Source organism: Schistocerca americana, chromosome 1, assembly GCF_021461395.2.
Source record: "Schistocerca americana isolate TAMUIC-IGC-003095 chromosome 1, iqSchAmer2.1, whole genome shotgun sequence".
Taxonomy (NCBI): domain Eukaryota; kingdom Metazoa; phylum Arthropoda; class Insecta; order Orthoptera; family Acrididae; genus Schistocerca; species Schistocerca americana.
In genome coordinates, this window is record NC_060119.1 from 1,137,494,416 (window position 1) to 1,137,518,142 (window position 23,727).

Here is a 23,727-nt window from a genome sequence, read left to right on the forward strand (position 1 = left end):
TTAGAGGCACTGTCATCAGTGACTTCACTGTTTCTATCGCGCAGTGACGCTATTGATTGCGTCTTGCCACTGGTGTGCTTAATGTATGACCAGAATCTCTTTGGGTTTTCTGCAGGGCCCCGAGACAGAGTTTCGTTGTGGAAATTATTAAAAGCATCTCGCATTGAAGCACGCGATATATTTCGAACTTCTGCAAAACTTTGCCGATCTTGGGGATTTTACATTAAAAAAAAAAAAGGCCATTATTTTTTCGTTGCTTCTGCGACAGCGATCTGACCCGCTTTGTGTACCATGGAGGATCAGTACCATCATTTACTAATTTATGTGGTATACATCTATCAATTGCCATCGACACTAACTCTTTGAAATATTTGTCAGCCTTTTTTAAGTACATATACTTTGCGTTTCTTTTTGGTGGTTGTGGGTGTCACGGTATTGAGCCTAACAGCAACTGCCTTGTCGACGCTAATCCCTGTATTTGTCATACTTCCTATTTGTCCAGGATTATTTGTTGCTAAGAGGTCAAATATGCTTTCGCAGCCATTTGCGCTTCGAGTGGGATTATGAACTAATTGTCCAAAATAATTTTCTACGAACGCATTCAGTACAATCTCGGATGACGTTTTTTGCCTGCTGCCGGCTTTAAACGTACAATTTTTCCAGCATATCGAGGGTAGATTGAAGTCTCCACGGACTATAATTGTTTGAATGGGGTACCTATTTGAAATGAGACAAGTTTTCTTTGAACTGTTCAGCAACCACATCTTCTAAGTCGGTGGGTCGGTAAAACGATCCAATTAACAGTTCAGTCCGATTGTGAAGTATAGCCTCTGCCCATAGTCTTTCGCACGAACTTACAACTTCAATTTCATACTTCTGACAGCAGTAAATACTCCACCGCCAACTGTATTTAATATCTCCTTTCTGAATACTGTTAGGTCGTTTGAAAAAAAATTCGGCTGAACTTACTTCCGGCTTTAGCCAGCGTTCCGTGCGTATAACTATTTGAGCTTCAGCGCTTTGTATTAGTGCCTGGAGTTCTGGTTATTTTCCAACACAGCTACGACAATTTAAAACTACAATACCGATCGTTTCTACAACTATCTGTGTTTTACCTGCCGCCTTTTGGACGGTCGACCTTTCTGTGGTTTCCTGAGACCCTCTAAAGTACATTTACTGCGAATTTTCACTACTACGTTTTTCGTCGTCTTTTCTGTGGTGTCACCGCCAGACACCACACTTGCTAGGTGGTAGCCTTTAAATCGACCGCGGTCCGGTAGTATACGTCGGACCCGCGTGTCGCCACTATCAGTGATTGCAAACCGAGCGCCGCCACACGGCAGGCCTAGAGAGACTTCCTAGCACTCGCCCCAGTTGTACAGCCGACTTTGCTAGCGATGGTTCACTGACAAATTACGCTCTCATTTGCCGAGACGATAATTAGCATAGCCTTCAGCTACGTCATTTGCTACGACCTAGCAAGGTGCCATTATCATTTGCTATTTATCTTGTGATGCATGTACAGTCAGACCGATGTTCACCAATTATGGATTAAAGTTAAGTATTCCAGAAGCTACGTACCTTTTTTTGCTAGTATAATTACTTTACCTGTTCCAGACCTCACGCCAGCCTGCGTGAGCTTAAACGCGTGCCTTTCGGCTTCCTCCTAGTGGCTTGGCTGTCTTGCCAAGTCACAACATTTTCATGTTTTGGAGAAAATATCAAGAGCTCAGATGGAAAACCAATTCTAAGCAAAGAAGGGAAGGCAAAAAGGAGGAAGGAGTATATAGAGGGCAATATTATGGAAATGGAAGAGGACGTATCCCCTAAAATGCTGTGTATAAAGCTTATACTTCAGGTTTCGTGGAAGAATTCAATAAAGATAACCATCTTAGGATTGAAGCTGTGTTTTTCCGTGTTTGCTTTAACAATACATATATTTTTGGATAGGGTCCGCCTTTAGCAAAATTGTTTTGCTAAAGGAGGACCCTATCCAAAAAAAATATGTATCAAAAAAGGTATTTTTCCAACAGTGTAAAGCATTCTTGAAAAATATTATCGGACAGTATAATTTCCTATAGATCTGTCTCCTTTCAGATTATCAGCGGAACACTATTGTCAAACTTCAGTCGTTCGTAAACCATTAGTTTGGATCATCATGTATTACGAATTTGATCGAGTATGTCCGGTACACAGCACAATACGCATAACAACGGCCATATTGATTTCTTACTCCATTCCAATTTTGTCTAAATAAAACTAGTAATTACTGTAAAGTGCTTGAATGCTCCAATTTTTCTTTTATAGGATGTGCTTCGTATAAAGAAAATGTGTTTTCGTCATCCAACAGAGACCCCGCATTTTTGTGACTACAGGGAATAAACAAGGAACTGTCTCTTACTTAGTAGAATATATTATTGAAAAATTATAAGAACTGCGCTAGAGGAATTGTTATAAAGTATTTTATGTCAACAAATTAAAATCTGATGAAAGTCGTCTGCAAAATATCAGACACCGCCTTCATTTTCTTTCCTCTCTAGTCACTTGTGTAACAATTACGTCAGCAATACTTTAGCTGTCGAAGTGAACTGCAAGTTACTAAAAAAGAATGTGATGTGGCGTTTTTTATATGGGTGCTTAAAATTCGCATGTGTACACTTTGGACTTCGCGCTAAGTTCTCTCGTCACAGCTGCGTCTGCTTATTCGCCGACTTGCACGCCGGGTACGAAGGGCTGTACAAACCGCTGTTATAGGACATCCTTAATGCGGCAAAATGAGTATAACATATTTTAAAAAATACTTGCAGTGCGCCTTAGCAGATAAAATTTTGAAACCATTTCCTTCGGTGTATTCTCACTGTGTGAAAAATTTCACAGTCGGCTGCGATATGCTGTGAAACATGCGAAACAATAATCGTCTCGTATGAAACTATCTCATCATTTCTCGAGTCTAAATTGAGAACCGATTTGACTGCACTGCAACACGCAGTAGAAATATACTTGAGCGCGTAAACAAAGTGTGCAAATTCGATTATCCAAATAATTTGCTGTTGGGTTCCGTACTATCTTTAATGAATTTCTCACAAGTTTCCAATGTAATGAGATCCTGGGAGCCCTTAAAGCATTGCATCCCTAACAGCCCGTGTTGTACGTAGTCAACCAATTTTCGCAGAGCTTTATTGCTCGGTTGTCATTAAAACTCGGTAGCTTGCTTTGTGGAGGCATGAGAGAAAGGCTGTCTCTTATAATTAGGCTTCGTCAGAGGTTACATGCAGGGAAGATTGTTCCTAGTGTTTTATTGAATTTAGTAATAGGATTCTAAATTTTGGGCTTTTAAATTAAAGCACTACAAGAAGATATGCGGAAATTGAGGGGCAACTGTATCGTAATATTTATCATTAAATCCATTAGTCTTATTCGTCCTACAGGTATCACGCGTTCCTGTGTATGTATCAAAAATATAGAAAAGAGAAAAAAATTTCGCCGGTTCTTTTTTCATCATGTATCATAAACAGTTCGTATTAGGATAGCCTTAACATTCATGTCAGTACTACTTTAGGATAACGTTTCCCTACGTCACTTCATTCTAACAAGGGAACCTCCCCATCGCACCCCCCTCAGATTTAGTTATAAGTTGGCACAGGGATAGGCCTTGAAAAACTGAACACAGATCAATCGAGAAAACAGGAAGAAGTTGTGTGGAACTATGAAAAAAATAAGCAAAAATACAAACTGAGTAGTCCATGCGCAAGATAGGCAACATCAAGGATAATGTGAGCTCAGGAGCGCCGTGGTCCCGTGGTTAGCGTGAGCAGCTGCGGAACGAGAGGTCCTTGGTTCAAGTCTTCCCTCGAGAGAAAAGTTTAATTTTTTATTTTCGCATAGTTATGATCTGTCCACTCGTTCATTGACGTCTCTGTTCACTGTATTAAGTTTAGTATCTGTGTTTTGCGACCGCACCGCAAAACCGTGCGATTAGTAGACGAAAGGACGTGCCTCTCCAATGGGAACCGAAAACATTTGATCTCAAGGTCATAGGTCAACCGATTCCTCCACAGGAAAACACGTCTGATATATTCTATACGACACTGGTGACGGCATGTGCGTCACATGACAGGAATATGTTGTCGACCCACCTAACTTGTACACTTGGCGAATGGGTAAAAAGATTCTTCTACCTTGCCCGATTTAGGTTTTCTTGTGGATGTGATAATCACTCCCAAAAAAGTGATGAAAACCTACGAGTTTGTCACATAAACTGAAAATGAAAAATTAAACTTTACACTCGAGGGAAGACTTGAACCAATGCCCTCTCGTTCCGCAACTGCTCACGCTAACCACGGGACCACGGCGCTCCTGAGCTCACACTCTCCTTGATGTTGCCTATCTTGCGCATGGACTACTCAGTTTGTACATTTTGCTTATTTTTTTTTCATAGTTCCACACAACTTCTGCCTGTTTTCTCGATCGATCTGTGTTCAGTTTCTCAAGGCCTATCCACTGTGCCAACCTATAACTAAATCTGAGGGGGGTGCGATGGGGAGGTTCCCTTGTCAGTCAAGTAGCTCCTCAGTTAGTACGAAAAGGCCTGAGTGCACCCCGCTTGCCAACAGTGCGCGGCAGACCCGGACGGTCACCCATACAAGTTGTAGCCAACGCAGACAGCGCTTAACTTCAGTGGTCTGACGGGAACCGGTGTTAACAATGTGGCAAAGCCGTTGGCAGCAGTGACCTATACTGTAAGACCTGTGAAGAAGACACTAAGCATTCTTACCGTTTTGTGGTTCGACAACAGGGAAGAGTAGTCGGCTCCTGGTTTCATAGTTCCACACTACTTCTTCCTGTTTTCTCGATTGATCTGTGTTCAGTTTTTCAAGGCCTATCCACTGTGTCAATTTATAACTAAATCTGAGGGGGGTGCGATGGGGAGGTTCCCTTGTAAGGCTTATATTCCTGATGTTTATGAAATTGCCTATGAGTGTTGAGCACCAAGTGGAAGTACTGCACTATATGCCTGATTTCCGATGTCATGACTTGTTGCCAGATTGCCCTATGTACGAAAGACAGGAAATTGAGTAACTGGTGGTAATTTCAGAACAGCCCAATTGTGCTAGATTATTTCTCCGCTCCTGTCACTTCACTCTCGAAATGCGGCTGTTAAGACAGTGCAGGTTCGGGCACAATATCGATAGTCGCCGGATTCCATAAAAATGGGGCAAAATTAAAAAATAGATGAAAAACTCGAATTTGCCAGGAATTTGAAAATCGCCCACTTATGCTACTGGATTTCCCTCTGATGTCACTGTGGATGTAGGGATGTTGTCCTCCGCATGAACTGACAGGAAATCCTTGATAGTGCAACTGACTTTTCATCAACTTGACAGTGCGTGAAGTATTGAATTCAAGATGACCACCAGGTTTTTCTCGGCGAATCCAAGCCTGTGCTGTGAATCTTGGCAAAACGTAGACTGAAAGTAACGTATTTGTAAGTACGATTATTGTACCTGCCTCTTCAGCTAGTAAAAATCTTGAAAAGGAAAAATGTAAGAATAAAATTGAGAGTAAAACATTTGTATAATGAAATATGTTAGAAATGAAATGACTTCAGTCGAAATTTTTGCCTCCTGTCTCCTCAGACTCAGATATTTCCCTTTTAAGGACTTTCTTTGTACAGCAATTTAACTGCCTTTAACATTTATTTGCGAAGATTTATTACCCCTGTCATATTATGGAAACTCAATTAGTACGAGTAATTTAACATTTGTGCTTGTTGGCATATTAAAATGTCTTTTCACCTGAACTACAGTGGCATGCGTTACCTGAAATCTAATTAGTAATCAACAATCTGTGTATGTAATATTTAGAAAATCCAATACTTGTTACAAATTTATTGCATTATTACATGTACCTGTGTATATGCAGGACTATACTGGTAATCGTACTTGAGTATTTACTTTGACTTAAACACTGTCACACTTCTTTCAATATTGTATAATATTAATATACTGAAAATGTACACATTATTTAATTTTGTCTTTACATACTAAAATTCATGCAAACCTACGTTTGTAGCATTTGTAGACTTAGAGAAAGCTTTTGACAATACTCTCTTTCAAATTCTGAAGGTGGCAGGGGTAAAATACAGGGAGCGAAAGGCTATTTACAATTTGTACAGAAACCAGATGGCAGTTATAAGAGTAGAGGGGCGCGAAAGGGAAGCAATGGTTGGGAAGGGAGTGAGACAGGGTTGTAGCCTATCCCCGATGTTATTCAATCTGTATATTGAGCAAGCAGTGAAGGAAACAAAAGAAAAATTCGGAGTAGGTATTAAAATCCATGGAGAAGAAATAAAAACTTTGAGGTTCGTCGGTGACATTGTAATTCTGTCAGAGACAGCAAAGGACTTGGAAGAGCAGTTGAACGGAACGGACAGTGTCATGAAAGGAGGGTATAAGATGAACATAAACAAAAGCAAAACAAGGATAATGGAATGTAGTCGAATTAAGTCGGGTGATGCTGAGGGCATTACATTAGGAAATGAAGACATTTCTACTTCTTTAAGGTCTGTTACAAACAGAGTCTATCTCACATTAACTAATAGAAAAGCTGGGAGCATGTAGACAGCAATCCTAAGCATAGCCAAATATGGACAATGTAAGTAACACTATACTTTTGAACTACTATGACATAAGCCTATACAATGTATTCCTTATGACTCAAGTAGACACTGTTGTCGGTAGGAATGTTCGAAACTAAACTAAAATGGTTACGATCATTTTTTTTTTACACATATTTTAAATGTGTAAAAATCAAATTAAAAACATAGGTCTTACTACGCGATTGCAAAGCATTATCCTGTCTGCCAAGGTCATTTTCGAAAGACTTATTACTGAAATGAAGCACATTTTTATTAATTTATATGAATAAACCACTAAAGTGTAATTTGTATTGTTACATTTACATATGACTATTTCCATTGTGAATGAGACTATCTGTAATGAAATTCATATACTATATAAAGTAATTTTATTTTACAATTCAATTCACACAGTGTCATTTATTGTCCTGGTGTCTGCCAAAATTCATTGTTAAAAACAGAAAATTAAAGAAGTGCAATCATGTCATTGTAGCATAATGTATGTAAGCCCAAGCAGAACGACTTGTGGCCCCTGTGCTGATCTGATTTGTAAATACGTAATCGGATTCTTAAAGGCACATGCTGTGCCAGCTTTGTAGCATGCCTTGTCTTACTGTTGGAATGACTTCAACACAGAAATAAACCTTACAACTCAGAACCATGTCTGGCCCGAACTAATGTGGGCACTAATACCCACATGCTCAGTCTTTGTTACACCAGGACTTTACTTCTTCTCTACAGCAACAGCAACAAATCAACTCTACAAAGCCCATAACTCAAGCATTTCATCCCAGACAAAAGAGGAAACATTTCAAACTGGATCATGCAGCTGTGTTTTGGCAACAGTTTGGCACTGGCTATTCATGCAGAGACAGCTTGTTAGTTGACATGCTTCAGTAGAAAATAGCACTGTGGTAGCAGCTTAGTTTGTAGACGACATGGCTGCTTTCACTGGTAGCTCTGCCTTTTATGGGATAGGAGATGCCTGTGACAGAACTGGAGTATGTGGTGGTGAGAAGATAAATGGGATATGGGACAATTCTTGCTTCGAAGTCTATTGCAGGTTTAAGAGCCCTGAGGCAAGGGGAGGCGAGCAGGGTGGAGTAATGCTGAACGAGGATACTGCAAAGGTTTGGTAGATGGCAGAATACCACTGAGGGAAGGGTTGGGAGGATGGTGTGTAGGATATTGCTTGTTTCACAGGATGACGAGAGGTGGTCAAAATCCTGGAAGAGAATGTGATTTAGTTGCTCCTGTCATGGATGGTAATGAGTCACAAGAGGAGTGCTCCTTTGTGGCTTGACAATAGGTATCTGAAAGGTTGTAGGTAACTGGAGAGAGAATGTGTGGGAGATCTCTCTGTGGTCTAAGTTGAGAGCGTAATTTCAGTCTGAGGGCCTCAGAGCCTCGGCATATTTGGAAATGGATTGCTCATCACTAAAGATGTCAGAAGGTGTCTAGGCTGCATGAAAAGGACTTCTTGCTACGGAATAGGTAACACATGTCAAAGAGGAGGTATTGTTAGTGGTATGTAGGTTTGGCATGCGTGGAAATTTTGATGTACCATCTCTGACAAGGTAAACATTGAGGAAATGGCTTGTTGAGTCGAGGAGAACCAGGAAGCCAATAGGGGAGGTAGTCTCCAAGTCCTGGAGGAATGTGAACAGGGAGTCATCACCCTCAGTCCAGATCATAAAGATGTCATCAATAAATTTGAATCAGGTGAGGGGTTTGGGTTCTGGATGGTTAGGAAGGATTGTTTTTCACGTCCAGTGAGTAGGTTAGTGACAATGATATTTTCTTCTACTGGACAGAAGATAAGGATACCATATCCAAATTCCTCCGGAACTTTAAGACACTCTCCCAATTGCTTTTCCTGTAACCAAACAAGTTACCTTCCTTGATGTCCATCTAAAGGATGGATACATCAGTACCTGCGTCCACAACAAACCTACCAACCACCAACAATACCTCCACTTCTATAGTTGCCAAGCATTTCATACCAAGAAGTACCCCCTACACAGTTTAGCCACCTGTGGTTATTTGCATCTGTAGTGATAAGCAGTCCATCTTCAAATATACTAAGCCTCTTACTGAAGCTTTCACAGACCAAAATTACCCTCCCAACCTTGTCCTGAAACAGATGTCCTGTGCCCTGTCTAGTTACCTCCCACATACCCAATGTACGGCCAAAAAGGAGCACTCCTCTCGTGACTCACCACAACAGGACCCACTGAATCGCATTTGCTGCAAGGGTTTTTACTACCTCTCATTGTGCCCCAAACTGAGGAATGTCCTACCCACTATCCTCCACACCCCCTTCCGAACATATTCCACAGCCCGCAGCCGCTGCATACTCCAGTCCTGTCCTCCTATCCCATCATAGGCAAGGCTAACTTTGAAAGCAGCTGTGTGGTTGCAACCTAAGCTGCTGCCACCATGCTGTTTTCTATTGAGGTGTGACAACTAACTGGTTGCCTGTCTGCATGAATGGTCACTGCCAAACTGTGGGCATGACACTTGGCCCACCAGTTGCAAAATATCCTGACACCACGATGTACTTCACTTCTACGACTGCTTCACAGCATTTTCCATTTGGATCCTTCCCACAAACACTAACTTTTCTAAATTGCGGTGGGAACTCTACCTACCTCTTTGTTCCCACAACCCCCTTAGCCTCAACTTTCACTAGACCATGTCCTCTCCCTACCTGTCCCCACCCCTGCTCCCATTCCAACACTAAACATTCCACTAACACACGTGCAGTCTATTTCCCTTCTCTGTGTCTCTGCTCTCCCATCTCCCCCCTCCCCATTTCCTCCACCTTCTCTTTCTCCTCCTCCTCCAGAATAGCCTCACAACTGCTCCTAGCAGCCTCGTCTATTCCCAACACATCCCTCAATGCTCTCACAAGCAACATATCTTTCTTCACTCCGTGCCCCATGCTGCCTCCTCACAGCCCACCACTCACCCAAGATTGTTGTACACTTCAGACAAAGGCGCAGTTTGGGCTCCAGCAGCAGCCTTGAGACTTTATGTATGTTTTCTTGTTGGAAGAAGGGCCTTTTGTTCAAAAGCTTAAATGTTCAGCAGTCTATTTATGGTACCTGTCTGCAATTTAATGTCACTGGTGAGTAGCAATCCAACCTTTTCATAACATACTTATTTCATCCTGGACATTATTGTTTGGTCTGTTTTTCTAATGTCTATGTTCTAAGGTATATCATATGGTCAGTACCACCTTATGTGTCGGTACAGCTGTAAGAGATCCAAAATGATTTTCTCCGAGGTAGGCTTATATTAGCTTTTACATTCTTCTCTAAATAGCTCCTGTCAATATTTTGGAACCATGGCTTAGTAAACTGCTTGTCTGGCAGTTTTTACACCTGTCAGTACCTGCCTTCTTTGGAACTAGAATTATTATGTTCTTCCTGAAGTCTGGGCATTTCATTTCTCACACTTTGCACACCGGGTGGAGTAATTTTGTCACAGCTGGCTCTCCTTAGCATTCAGCACTAGATATCATTTAACACCACCACACACTGCAGGTAAGGCAAGCATATAACCCACCATCCGAACTGACATGGTAGCAGGTCTGCAGGGCAACAATTTAATTTTCTAACTGATAAAGGCAGAGAGGTGGGTTGATGTTTCATGATCTGTACTTGCAAACAGTTACAAAAACTGCTCTGAATTACACCCTCCTGCCTGAATGCACACCCTGCAATGATGCCCGAGTGATTGCCATACCCTGCGGGCTGCATCACCAGCTACCATAATTCGCATGTCAGCTTTTCATCCACAGTATGGACCAATCAGATTGCCACCTACCAAACCAGCGCAATTGTTGATGGTGAAGTGCTCTTGGTGAGCACGACCAAATACAGGGTGCGGATTTTCATGTGCTCATACACGTTGATTGTGGCTGTTGGACACACATCCCCACATAGCGAATGCCTAATTCACAGAAATTACAAAGTGTGGGAACTGAGGCTGAATAGCCCACTTCTGTAGAAACCATCAACAGAAGTCGCAACAGGGGAAGTCTTCTGGATTAAGCATTTGAACTTTCTGAAGGTGACAATAGTGCAAATCATCTTCATTCCATACATGCAAGACCACCAATTGGGTTACACCTCTTTCTCAAGTAAGAGTCTACAACTTGTGGACAGTTTTTTGCAGCAGTGCTAATGTCCCCTCCTTAAACTCTGGTGTACACACTATGCACTGACAACCACACCTTTCCGGCCTTCGCACATGTACCACAAAATGAATGCACTGGCTTTGGTGTACGCCTTGAATGAACATGTGCCATTACAACACCCCAAGCTCGCCTCTCTCTCTCTCTCTCTCTCTCTCTCTCTCTCTGGGACCTACAGATGGCAGTGAATGTACTTCAATCTGGCACTCAATTTGAAAACCACTTATGTACACCTGTTAATCTGTGACAGCATTTCCATCTGCTGCCCCATAAGCACAGTGCATGTCGGCCTTTTACTCCCAAGAAAATCACTCCATTTCCAGCCTACTCCTCACAGTACCAAACACAAAGTGTGTCCCAGTTTACTGACCTACTGATGTAGTATGAACCGGACACTGATGCCACCTTCTGTGTGACATATCAAACATGCATTTGTCGAGCAGATATGACACATTCACTTCCCAGCAAATGCAGGAAGAACATCTGGTGTTGTCCCACCTGGAATACTTGCAACCATTTTGGCTGAAGGTGGCTTGTATGCCTACCTTCTAGATTGTGTGTCACTGTTAAATGACACCTAGTGCTGAATGCTAAGGGATTAAGGCATGGGGTGCTATGTAGATGTTGCTTGTTATGACCACCAGCACTTTCACTTTAGAAACAATTTATGTACTCTTTACACCCTACAACCTTCCCTGTTTGCTTAGTACTAGCTAGCTATCACAGCTCTTGACACAAAGGTTCTTCCCTTTCCTCCAAAGTTTGGCTATTTGTTACAATCCATTGAACTTTATAATTCACAAGCAATTGTTTAATCTCTTCACTACTTTCAAAAGAGGTCTGTTGTAAAATTCTGTTTGTGGCTATGGCTTGCAGAATTGGATTCCATTCAGTCAGGAAATAGTTTTCTTTGTTTTATCATACCCGTATGGTAGTCTTATCAGCTACACTTACACTGGCCCATCTACATATGAAATAAAGTACTGCATTTGATACCAATTTCCTACTTTACACATTCACAAACTGGTTTGTTTTAATAATAGTAAATGAAACTTCACATTGTGTAGATATAAGATGCTTTCCTGCAAGTCATCTTTCCTTTACTATCCTGTCCTCTTCAGTAGATGCCTGTAGATTACAAGAAAATCTTAACCATACTATCCTGCAATGTGCTGTTTACATCTCTTGTGGTGATTAGGTACCTACAAAATGCCAAATTGGGTGTCTGTTATTGCTACAACCTGTGCGATATATTCTCCCCTGTTTATGAGTGATGTTGCAAATCAAAATTAACAATTCTGTTCACTTTAATCAGGTGCCTTTTTCAGCAGTGTATCTTACTATCTGCTTGGCTCACTGCTGTTGCTGTGTCTAACTAAGGAGTGTTGTGACTGGCCCAGCTTCATTCCAGTTGCACGTAGTGGACATGTTTACCTTGCAAACAGACAGCTTGCTGGGATGAGAATCAGAAACGAGCGACATTACTGGTGTGTGTGTGTGTGTGTGTGTGTGTGTGTGTGTGTGTGTGTGTGTGTGAGGGGGGAGAGAATTAATGGAATGTACAGGCGAGAAGGTCCGTATGCAAACTGCTGAAGCAAAATGCACATATTAAGTACCCCATTTGCATTATGTGAGAATCTTTTGGCTACCAAGTTTGCAAAAAAAATTTCAGATGTTACACAAGACTAGCAAGGAAATCACAATAAAAGTTGTTCCTTCTACAGGATTTGGTTTTAGAAAGTGCCTGACTAAGAACATTACGCATAAACAATGTCAGTTTCAAAGAAGTCAGATTTTTATGGAAAAATGAAGCAACAGAATCAAAGTAGCAAGAGGTTTATTCACACATATTGCAATGTTGATAAATGGTCACATTAACACCAGTTGTGAGGTATGCTGTCATACAAACATGCAGATCAGACACGCTACACAGGGTGTTGGTGTATGAAAATGTAAGTTGATACAATGTTCCAGTTGTAAGAACATTGCTGTATGATGTTACTATCTGCCCTCTTTTCTTCAGGGAAAATAGTGCAACAGCGCTGCCCCGCTGACCAGGTTTCCAGTTCTCACTGCCAGGTAACACACACACACACACACACACACACACACACACACACCAGAAAGAGTTTTGTATCATCCTGGTTCCCAGAACTCCTGAAGATAGACGTTGATTGTGGCTATTGTTATCATTGACTACAGACAAGAGTCCCAGTCCTCTGACTGTTGAGAGATGTCACAAAACCTGCCCAAAGGTGAGATGTAAACAACCATGCATGAGCAGCACCTATTAGACAGAGGGGGTCCGATAGCCGGTCAGTTCCAGTCATTCCACAAGGAAGGAGGCACACAGTTCGTGTTGTCTGTAGTTCAACCACGCCTAGATGTTCAATACCGCAGTTCGATCGCGTCTGCATCGTTACTTTGTGCCAGGAAGGGCTCTCAACAAGGGAAGGGTGCCTCTGAGTGAGTCAAAGTGACATCGTTTGGGCATGGAGGAGATACAGAGAGACAGGCCCCCAAGGGCTACTACTGCAGTGGGTGACCACTACCTATGATGGCTTGGAGTAACCCTGACAACAACGCCACCATGTTGAATAATGCTTTTCATGTAGCTACAGGACGTTGTGTTCCAACTCCAACTGTGCGCAATAGGCTGCATGATGCACAACTTTACTCTCGACACCCATGGCGAGGTTCATCTTTGAAACGACACCTTGCAGCGCGATACAGATGGGTCCAACAACATGCCAAATGGACCGCTCAGGATTGGCATCATGTTCTCTTCACTGTGAGTGTCACATATGCCTTCAACCAGACAATCGTCAGACATGTTTGGGAGCAACTCTAACAGGCTGAATGCCTTAGACACACTGCCCAGTGAGTGCAGCAAGGTGGAGGTTCTGTATTGTTTTAGGGTGGCATTATGTGGGGCCGACAAATGCTGCTGGTGGTGGTCTTGGAAGGTGCTGTAATGGCTGTTCGATATGTGATTGCCATTGTCTGACCGATAGTGCAACCATATCAGTAGCATACTGGCGAGGCATTAGTCTTCATGGACGAGAATAAGCACACCCATCATGCAAATCTTGTGAATGACTTCCTTCAGGATGACATTGCTCATCTAGAGTGGCCAGCATGTTCTCCAGACATGAACCGTATTGAGCATGCCTGGTATAGATTGAAATGGGCAGTTTATGGACGATGTGACCCACCAACCACTCTGATGGATCTATGCCGAATCACCGTTGAGGAGTGGGACTATCAGAACCAACAGTGCCTTGATAAACTATTGGATAGTATGCTAAGACGAATACAGGCATGCACCAATGCAAGAGGACATGCTACTGGGTATTAGGGGTACCCGTGTGTACAGCAATATGGACCACCACCTCTGAAGGTCTCACTGTTTGGTGGTACAAGACAATTTCTGGTTTTCATGAGCAATAAAAAGGGCGAAAATGATGTTTATGTGGATTTCTATTCAAATTTTCAGAAGAGCTCCTGGAACTCTCGGAACCGAGGTGACGCAAAACTTTTTCATGCATGTACATAATGCAGCTAAGCAGCTGCTGTTTCACTCAACCAATATGTACAGTTTCTGTTTGCAGAGTTCTATAAGAATTCATAACAAGTTATGGAGTCAGAACCGATTATGTTCATTTCCATTGCGTGCATTATCTGCAGCTTTGTCTCTCCCAATAAGTTGTTATGTAGCATCACTATATGCTCTACCAACCATGGACACTAAAAGCAACAATAATCTGAATCAATCTATAAAGGGAAAGCGTAATACTGATTATGTTCTGTAGCATGCTGTTACATCACCAGAAGTCATTCACAAGATGGGCACGATGGGGTCGTGAATTATCATCCATGAAGATAAATGCCTCGCCAATATGCTGCTGATATGGTTGCACCATCTGTCGGAGGATGGCATTCACATATTGCATAGCCGTTACTGCGCCTTCTATGACCACCAGCGGCGTACGTCGGTCCCACATAATGCCACCCTAAAGCAGCAGGGAAGCTCCACCTTGCTGCACTTACTGGATAGAGTGTCTAAGGAGTTCAGCTTGACCGGGAAGCCTCCCAACACGTCTCCGACAAATGTCTGGTTGAAGGCATATGCAGCACTCATCAGTGAAGAGAACGTGATGCCAATCCTGAGTGGTCCATTTGGCATGTTGTTGGGTGTATCTGTACCACACTGCATGATGACATTGCAAAGATGGACCTCGCCATGGATGTTGGGAGTGAAGTTGCGCATCATGCAGCCTATTGTGCACAGTATGAGTCATAACACGACATCCTGCACGAAAAGCATTATTCAACATGGTGGCCTTGCTGTCAAGGTTCCACCGAGCCATAATCCATCGATAGCAGTCATCCACTGGAGTGGTAGCTATTGGGCGGCCTGAGCAAGGCACGTCATCGACAGTTCCTGTCTGTACCTCCTACATGACTGAACAACATCGCTTTGGTTCACTCAAGATGCCTGGACATTTCCCTTGTTGAGAGCCCTTCCTGGCACAAAGTAACAATGCAGACATGATTGAACTGCGATATTGACTATCTAGGCATGGTTGAACTGCAGAAAAACCAAGCCATGTACCTCCTACCTGGTGAAATGACTAATTGATGGGCTGTCGGACCCCCTCCATCTCATAGGCACTACTCATGCATTGTTGTTTACATCTTTTGGCAGGTTTAGTGTCATCTCTGAACAGTCAAAGGGACTGTGGCTGAGATACAATATCCACAGGTGTGTGTGTGTTTATATATATATATAATCTATCAAAGATGATGTGACTTACCCAACGAAAGCACTGGCAGGTCGATAGACACACAAACATACATACAAAATTCTAGCTTTCGCAACAAACGGTTGCTTCGTCAGGAAAGAGGGAAGGAGAGGGAAAGACGAAAGGAAGTGTGTTATAAGGGAGAGGGTAAGGAGTCATTCCAATCCCGGGAGCGGAATGACTTACCTTAGGGGGAAAAAAAAAGGACGGGTATACACTCTCTCTCTCGCGCGCGCGCACACACACACATCCATCCACACATATACAGACACAAGCAGACATATTTGAAGACAAAGAGTTTGGGCAGAGATGTCAGTCGAGGCGGAAGTGCAGAGGCAAAGATGATGTTGAATGACAGGTGAGGTATGAGTGGCGGCAACTTGAAATTAGCGGAGATTGAGGCCTGGTGGGTAACGGGAAGAGAGGATATATTGAAGAGCAAGTTCCTATCTCCGGAGTTCGGATAGGTTGGTGTTGGTGGGAAGTATCCAGATAACCCGGACGGTGTAACACTGTGCCAAGATGTGCTGGCCGTGCACCAAGGCATGTTTAGCCACAGGGTGATCCTCATTACCAACAAACACTGTCTGCCTGTGCCCATTCATGCGAATGGACAGTTTGTTGCTGGTCATTCCCACATAGAATGCATCACAGTGTAGGCAGGTCAGTTGGTAAATCACGTGGGTGCTTTCACATGTGGCTCTGCCTTTGATCGTGTACACCTTCCGGGTTACAGGACTGGAGTAGGTGGTGGTGGGAGGGTGCATGGGACAGGTTTTACACCGGGGGGGTTACAAGGATAGGAGCCAGAGGATAGGGAAGGTGGTTTGGGGATTTCATAGGGATGAACTAACAGGTTACGAAGGTTAGGTGGACAGCGGAAAGACACTCTTGGTGGAGTGGGGAGGATTTCATGAAGGATGGATCTCATTTCAGGGCAGGATTTGAGGAAGTCGTATCCCTGCTGGAGAGCCACATTCAGAGTCTGGTCCAGTCCCGGAAAGTATCCTGTCACAAGTGGGGCACTTTTGTGGTTCTTCTGTGGGGGATTCTGGGTTTGAGGGGATGAGGAAGTGGCTCTGGTTATTTGCTTCTGTACTAGGTCGGGAGGGTAGTTGCGGGATGCGAAAGCTGTTGTCAGGTTGTTGGTGTAATGGTTCAGGGATTCCGGACTGGAGCAGATTCGTTTGCCACGAAGACCTAGGCTGTAGGGAAGGGACTGTTTGATGTGGAATGGGTGGCAGCTGTCATAATGGAGGTACTGTTGCTTGTTGGTGGGTTTGATGTGGACGGACGTGTGAAGCTGGCCATTGGACAGGTGGAGGTCAACGTCAAGGAAAGTGGCATGGGATTTGGAGTAGGACCAGGTGAATCTGATGGAACCAAAAGAGTTGAGGTTGGAGAGGAAATTCTGGAGTTGTTCTTCACTGTGAGTCCAGATCATGAAGATGTCATCAATAAATCTGTACCAAATGTTGGGTTGGCAGGCCTGGGTAACCAAGAAGGCTTCCTCTAAGCGACCCATGAATAGGTTGGCGTACGAGGGGGCCATCCTGGTACCCATGGCTGTTCCCTTTAATTGTTGGTATGTCTGGCCTTCAAAAGCGAAGAAGTTGTGGGTCAGGATGAAGCTGGCTAAGGTGATGAGGAAAGAGGTTTTAGGTAGGGTGGCAGGTGATCGGCGTGAAAGGAAATGCTTCATCGCAGCGAGGCCCTGGACGTGCGGAATATTTGTGTATAAGGAAGTGGCATCAATGGTTACAAGGATGGTTTCCGGGGGTAACAGACTGGGTAAGGATTCCAGGCGTTCGAGGAAGTGGTTGGTGTCTTTGATGAAGGATGGGAGACTGCATGTAATGGGTTGAAGGTGTTGATCTACGTAGGCAGAGATCCGTTCTGTGGGGGCTGTGTAACCAGCTACAATGGGGCGGCCGAGATGATTGGGTTTGTGGATTTTAGGAAGAAAATAGAAGGTAGGGGTGCGGGGTGTCGGTGGGGTCAGGAGGTTGATGGGGTCAGGTGAAAGATTTTGCAGGGGCCTAAGGTTCTGAGGATTCCTTGAAGCTCCGCCTGGACATCGGGAATGGGGTTACCTTGGCAAACTTTGTATGTGGTGTTGTCTGAAAGCTGACGCAGTCCCTCAGCCATATACTCCCGACGATCAAGTACCACGGCCGTGGAACCCTTCTCCGCCGGAAGAATGACGACGGATCGGTCAGCCTTCAGATCACGGATAACCTGGGGTTCAGCAGTGGTGATGTTGGGAGCAGGATTAAGGTTTTTTAAGAAGGATTGAGATGCAAGGCTGGAAGTCAGAAATTCCTGGAAGGTTTGGAGAGGGTGATTTTGAGGAAGAGGAGGTGGGTCCTGCTGCGATGGAGGATGGAACTGTTCCAGGCAGGGTTCAATTTGGATGGTGTCTTGGGGAGTTGGATCATTAGGAGTAGGATTACGATCATTTTTCTTCATGGCAAAGTGATATTTCCAGCAGAGAGTACGAGTGTAGGACAGTAAATCTTTGACGAGGGCTGTTTGGTTGAATCTGGGAGTGGGGCTGAAGGTGAGGCCTTTGGATAGGACAGAGGTTTCGGATTGGGAGAGAGGTTTGGAGGAAAGGTTAACTACTGAATTAGGGTGTTGTGGTTCCAGATTGTGTTGATTGGAATTTTGAGGTTTCGGAGGGAGTGGAGCTGGAAGTGGGAGATTTAGTAGATGGGAGAGACTGGGTTTGTGTGCGATGAGAGGAGGTTGAGGTTTGCTGGAAAGGTTGTGAAGGGTGAGTGAGTTGCCTTTCTGGAGGTGGGAAACCAGGAGATTGGATAGTTTTTTTGAGGTGGAGGGTGGCATGCTGTTCTAATTTACGGTTGGCCTGTAGGAGGATGCTCTGAACAGCCGGTGTGGATGTGGGAGAGGAAAGATTAAGGACTTTTATTAAGGATAGGAGTTGACGGGTGTGTTCATTGGCTGAGTTGATGAACTCTGGAGATGGGAACTTGCTCTTCAATATATCCTCTCTTCCCGTTACCCATCAGGCCTCAATCTCCGCTAATTTCAAGTTGCCGCCACTCATACCTCACCTGTCATTCAACATCATCTTTGCCTCTGCACTTCCACCTCGACTGACATCTCTGCCCAAACTCTTTGTCTTCAAATATGTCTGCTTGTGTCTGTATATATGTGTGTGTGTGTGTGTGTGTGTGTGTGTGTGTGTGTGAGAGCGCGCGCGCGAGCGAGCGTATACCCGTCCTTTTTTCCCCCTAAGGTAAGTCTTTCCGCTCCCGGGATTGGAATGACTCCTTACCCTCTCCCTTCCTGACGAAGCAACAGTTTGTTGCAAAAGCTAAAATTTTGTGTGTTTGTGTGTGTGTCTATCGACCTGCCAGCGCTTTCGTTCGGTAAGTCACACACACACACACACACACACACACACACACACACACACAGAATGTCCTGACTGACTCACCATCGCCCAGCCCAAACTGTTAAGGATAGAAACTTTGAATTTGAAGAGGGTCATGAGCTTGTAGTGTAGGCATCGTTTAAGAAGACTTTTCGAAATTTCACCCATACAGGGTGAAATGGGGACAGATTTTTTGGAGATGCTAGAACTATGAAGATTGGTATTTGGTTTCTCAGTCAGAAATGAATAAAAAAACACTTCAGCATATTTGTATATTCGACCACTTAGGGGGTGAAAAGTGAGAACCATTTTTGGTATTTGACTTCTGTTTCAGAAATTTAAAAAATAAGTTTGTGTTTATGAAAACCGAACTCCTGAGGGGATGAGAGAGGGCTTTAAAATATTTACAGAAACATTTCTGATACAAAGTCTCTGACAAAATTTGTATTTCACTTTTTGGTTAGAAATAAAAAATGTGTTGCAATGTTTTTTTTCGGAAATTCAACTGCTAACAGGGTGAAACAAGGGATTAAAATTTTTATGAAATGTTTCAGTATATTAAACGTTTTTAAAGCTAAATCTATGATAATTGTTATTTGACTTCTAAGGAAGATGTGTGTTAGGCGATTGAAGTTTCTATGGGAATATCACCACAAGAATTCAAACAAGATGGTCAAGAAAGACCCCGACGACCCCCCCCGCCTCGAGCTGTCAATATTGCTTTGTGGTCAGAAGTATATTTGGGAAGGACTATCCTCCTGTGGCCTTAATTAGTGTGAACAGTTCACAAGGTATTGCAATTTGTGGATATAAAAACTCTTAAATAAAATAAAAAATCTGTGCGGACCATTTCAGCCAATTTTTGTAACCCAAGTGAGTGGGTGACACTTTCGACAAATGTGAAGAATAGTTGTGTTTCTGTTGCCAATGTAAACATAATATCATTGAAGTCACAGTTTAATCTTAGTTTAATTAAGCAATGATAGTGACATTATATGAGATAAACCATTGTTTAATTAAACAATAAACCTTTCATTGTATCAATGTTGCTGAATACAAGTGTCAACTCACAGTAATGACCCACTCTAAGGATTAAGCGCAGCTGAATCAGATCCCTGTCCACCATTTATTTGATTACCAATTATCTTGCAGGTAACTGCCTGATGGCAGGACTGTAGCGCTAGCTCAGAAATCTGGGCATTTTCTTGCACAGAACGCAGTTTCTCACCTAGGTTACGGTTTATTTTATATTACTGCTGCTAATTTGGACATATGACTACAGAACTTAGTACTGCATTAGCAGAAGCAATAATGAAGGAATAGGTACAGGCTGGTAACTGCAAAACAATGGAACAGAACAAAAAAATGTTTGTGACTGGCGCACTTTATAAACACATGCGCCCACTCAAGGGTTAAATGTATGGAATTAAATACCAATTATATATAGCATCAATTAACATTAAGCTAGTAACATGGACACCTGAAATATTATGGAAAAAAAGAAACCAAGAAAACACTACTTTAGGCATGATAAGAATTAATGTCCCAGTTCAATTTGCACATGGCAAGAGCTTTGGTAAGTGTAGGTCACTTCAAAACAACAATCCAATTATTTGGATATATCTAAGGCAAACACAAAACACTAGCAGGAATGACAGAACGACTATGTCAGCCTTGCTGTCAGTTACATACCCTGAGAAACATTTATTGCATTTCATTATCATTCACAGAACTACTATTGTACATTCAGATACTGGCTCAAGATATTCATTCATTCACACATGGTGGAATGTATGCATCTTCACGAAGAAGAGCTGTCATGGATGTGGAAAGAATAATTATACATTAACAGGCATAAGCTGTCACTCCATGCTCCTTCTCTGAGGTATATTTACAACAGGTTATGACTTTTACAAAAATCCTGTTCCTCTTACAACACAGTCGTTCTTTCCAGCTCTGGTATTTCATATTAATAATTTATGGAACACTGTCCAGTGTTTATGAACTAAATTTTGGCAGTAGCTATACAAGTACTACAGTAACTGCTTTTTCCTATCAAGTGCAAATTTCAAAACAGAGTTAAAACTGCTATCCGAATACAACACACTGAGAAAGGTAGATTGCAACCAACACTTCATTCACACTGAGATCATTTGACATACAGCAATGTAATTTGAATAGGATATAGCAAGCTACTGGCTGCAACTTTTTTGGAAATTAGCTACCCCGGAGTTCTCTGAACTGATACAGGAAATGAGGAATCCCTATAACCACGAGGGGGCAGTTCAACTCTCAAAGCATGTCAGTTGTCAAAATGATCTCTCAATCTCTCTCACTTCCGACACAAACTCTTAACAGCTACCAAAAACTTGTGATAGCTGACTGCACCAGCCACATTAAGGTAATAGTACATCCTATTTTGCAGAAACAACCCATAATGCAATGGCAATACAGTGTGTAAGAAGATTCATGGTAACAAAACAAATCCAACAGCTGGAGAGGGAGCAGGGAGCAGAGTAGGACTGACATAGGAGGAAGGGAAAGAAGATGAATCACACTTTGGGAACTTCTAAGAGGTTTGTGACTAACATAACTGAGGTTAAGAAGGGACAACGAGATGAGATGGAATGGGGTGGAGTAAACAGATGAATAAAGCAAAAAATGGTGTCCATATGAAATTGTATTAGATAAACAATTTTCTTAAAAACACTGAAATTGTATATAATACAAAACTGCTTCTTTTCACAGACAGCAGAACTATGCAAGTTTAAAAAATCACAGGCAGATTGAAATTAAATCTTCGGAGTTCCTTCAAGAAGTTGCTACACAGGCGACCTTACACCACCACTCCCTCTGGATCCAATATACACGCCACAAAGCAATCACTTTAGATGAATGAAGTGCCACTTATCAACTGGAATAGAAAAAATTGAATTAGAAAATTCATTAATATTTTAATTTTTGATGTCAATTTTTACAACTTTCCTTACGAAAGAATGATACAGGAACTTTGATACAGTTAATAAAAACTTCTTTCGTTAAATGGATATAGATTACATTAATTCTTGCTTCTTCAAAGTTTGGATTTTAATCTTTGCAAGCGTATAAAATGCCATTTATTAACTGCAAAAGAAAGAGTAGCATTAGTAAACAGCAAGACAAAGTTTATGTAACACACTTCAGAATGTTATGCTATTATTTTCTATCGTTTCCCATGTGGCTGATTTGACAATACTGAGTATTTGATTTTATGTTACATTTTTTCTCTATGAATTATTACGAATTGATAATTAACTCAAAACTACTGCACATTCCCAAACTGTGCTTCGTTTGCGCACAAGCATTTCACAGGTCTCAAACGGATAGATTACTACTCACTGTAAAGTAGACACATTGAGTTTGCATACCAGTAAAATGAAGACAGAGAGATACACACTGAACTTTCAACTGAAATCATCTTCAGAAACAGAAACAACAGGCTGGAGTTAGTGGTCATGAGTGTGAGGTGTACTTGCTTGTGGGAATGTGTAGGTGTTTTCCTTTCTGAAGAAGGTTTTGGCCAAAAGTGCAATATGTAATGTGTAAATTCTTTAGCATAGACGTTCCCAGTTAGAGAGAGAGAGAGAGAGAGAGAGAGAGAGAGAGAGAGAGAGAGAGAGAGAGAGAGAATCCGTAGTCACAAGTCTCTCTGTAGTAATCACATGTAAGCTCTTGGCGAAGTGAATTTATGACACTTTCAAAATCATTCAGTGATATCAAAAACTTTTACAAAATGGGAAATTTAAGTCCTCTCCCTCAACCCCCCCCCCCCCAAAAAAAAAATCTTGATCCAATATAGAGGTAACCCACATTGGTGCAGTGCACAGTAACCTACTATGTTACAATTCACACAAACAGTATCAACACAATCTAATACAATCCTCTGGCACAAAATGGAGTGCTCTTTGCTCCACGCAACTATCATATAATACTCAGGGAGGTAGATTTCAGGTCATCTGATGTCCATAAAAAAATCTGTTTATGGACATGACGCAATGCTACATCCATCTCTGTAGTCAGCTTTGAAGTAAACTTTACCTTTCATCTACAACATCAAAACTACTGTTCTGGGATTTGTGCATGTTGTCTGCTGTGCTTCTCATACAATTTCATGAAACTACTTGGTTAAAAAAAAGTGAGTTTTTGCATTTTACAGTTTGATATAGCTTGATAAGGAACTAGAACGGGATTTTCACTCTGCAGCGGAGTGTGCACTGATATGAAACTTCCTTGCAGATTAAAACTGTGTGCCGGACCATCTGGTAGAGCACTTGCCCACAAAAGGCAAAGGTCCTGAGTTCGAGTCTCGGTCCGGCACACTATTTTAATCTGCCAGGAAGTTTGATAAGGAACTGGTTTTCTTCCCACCACTGCCCACAGTTATTGTGATACTCTAAATTAAGTAGAACAGGACTTATTTTTGAGAAGTGTGCAGTAAAAAAATGTGATCACTGTCCAGTTTATGTTTGGCCCATTTTACAATAAATGGTGAATACCAAATGCAGCTAACATAACAAAATTGTTTTTAACACTGGAAGGACAGCCATACCACTTTCCAGTCTCCAGTAAATGTGCAAAATATACCGAAGTTTTGTGCCGCAAGGCTGGCAGTGACAAGTGACAATATTGTCACCTGCTTTGTCTA

At 42.3% G+C, this 23,727-nt stretch overlaps 1 protein-coding gene across 2 annotated transcripts in view; it reads right to left on the bottom strand.

Moving 5' to 3' along the window:
* Window positions 1-21,705: 21,705 nt before the first annotated feature.
* LOC124619227 (inorganic pyrophosphatase) overlaps window positions 21,706-23,727 on the bottom strand; it is a 130,312-nt gene continuing 128,290 nt past the window's right edge. For both annotated transcript variants that reach the window (XM_047145476.1, XM_047145468.1), the window contains one exon: window positions 21,706-21,957. In XM_047145476.1, coding sequence (XP_047001432.1) covers window positions 21,926-21,957 — 32 coding nt within the window. In that variant the 3' untranslated portion in view covers window positions 21,706-21,925. The remainder of the gene's footprint in view (window positions 21,958-23,727) is intronic.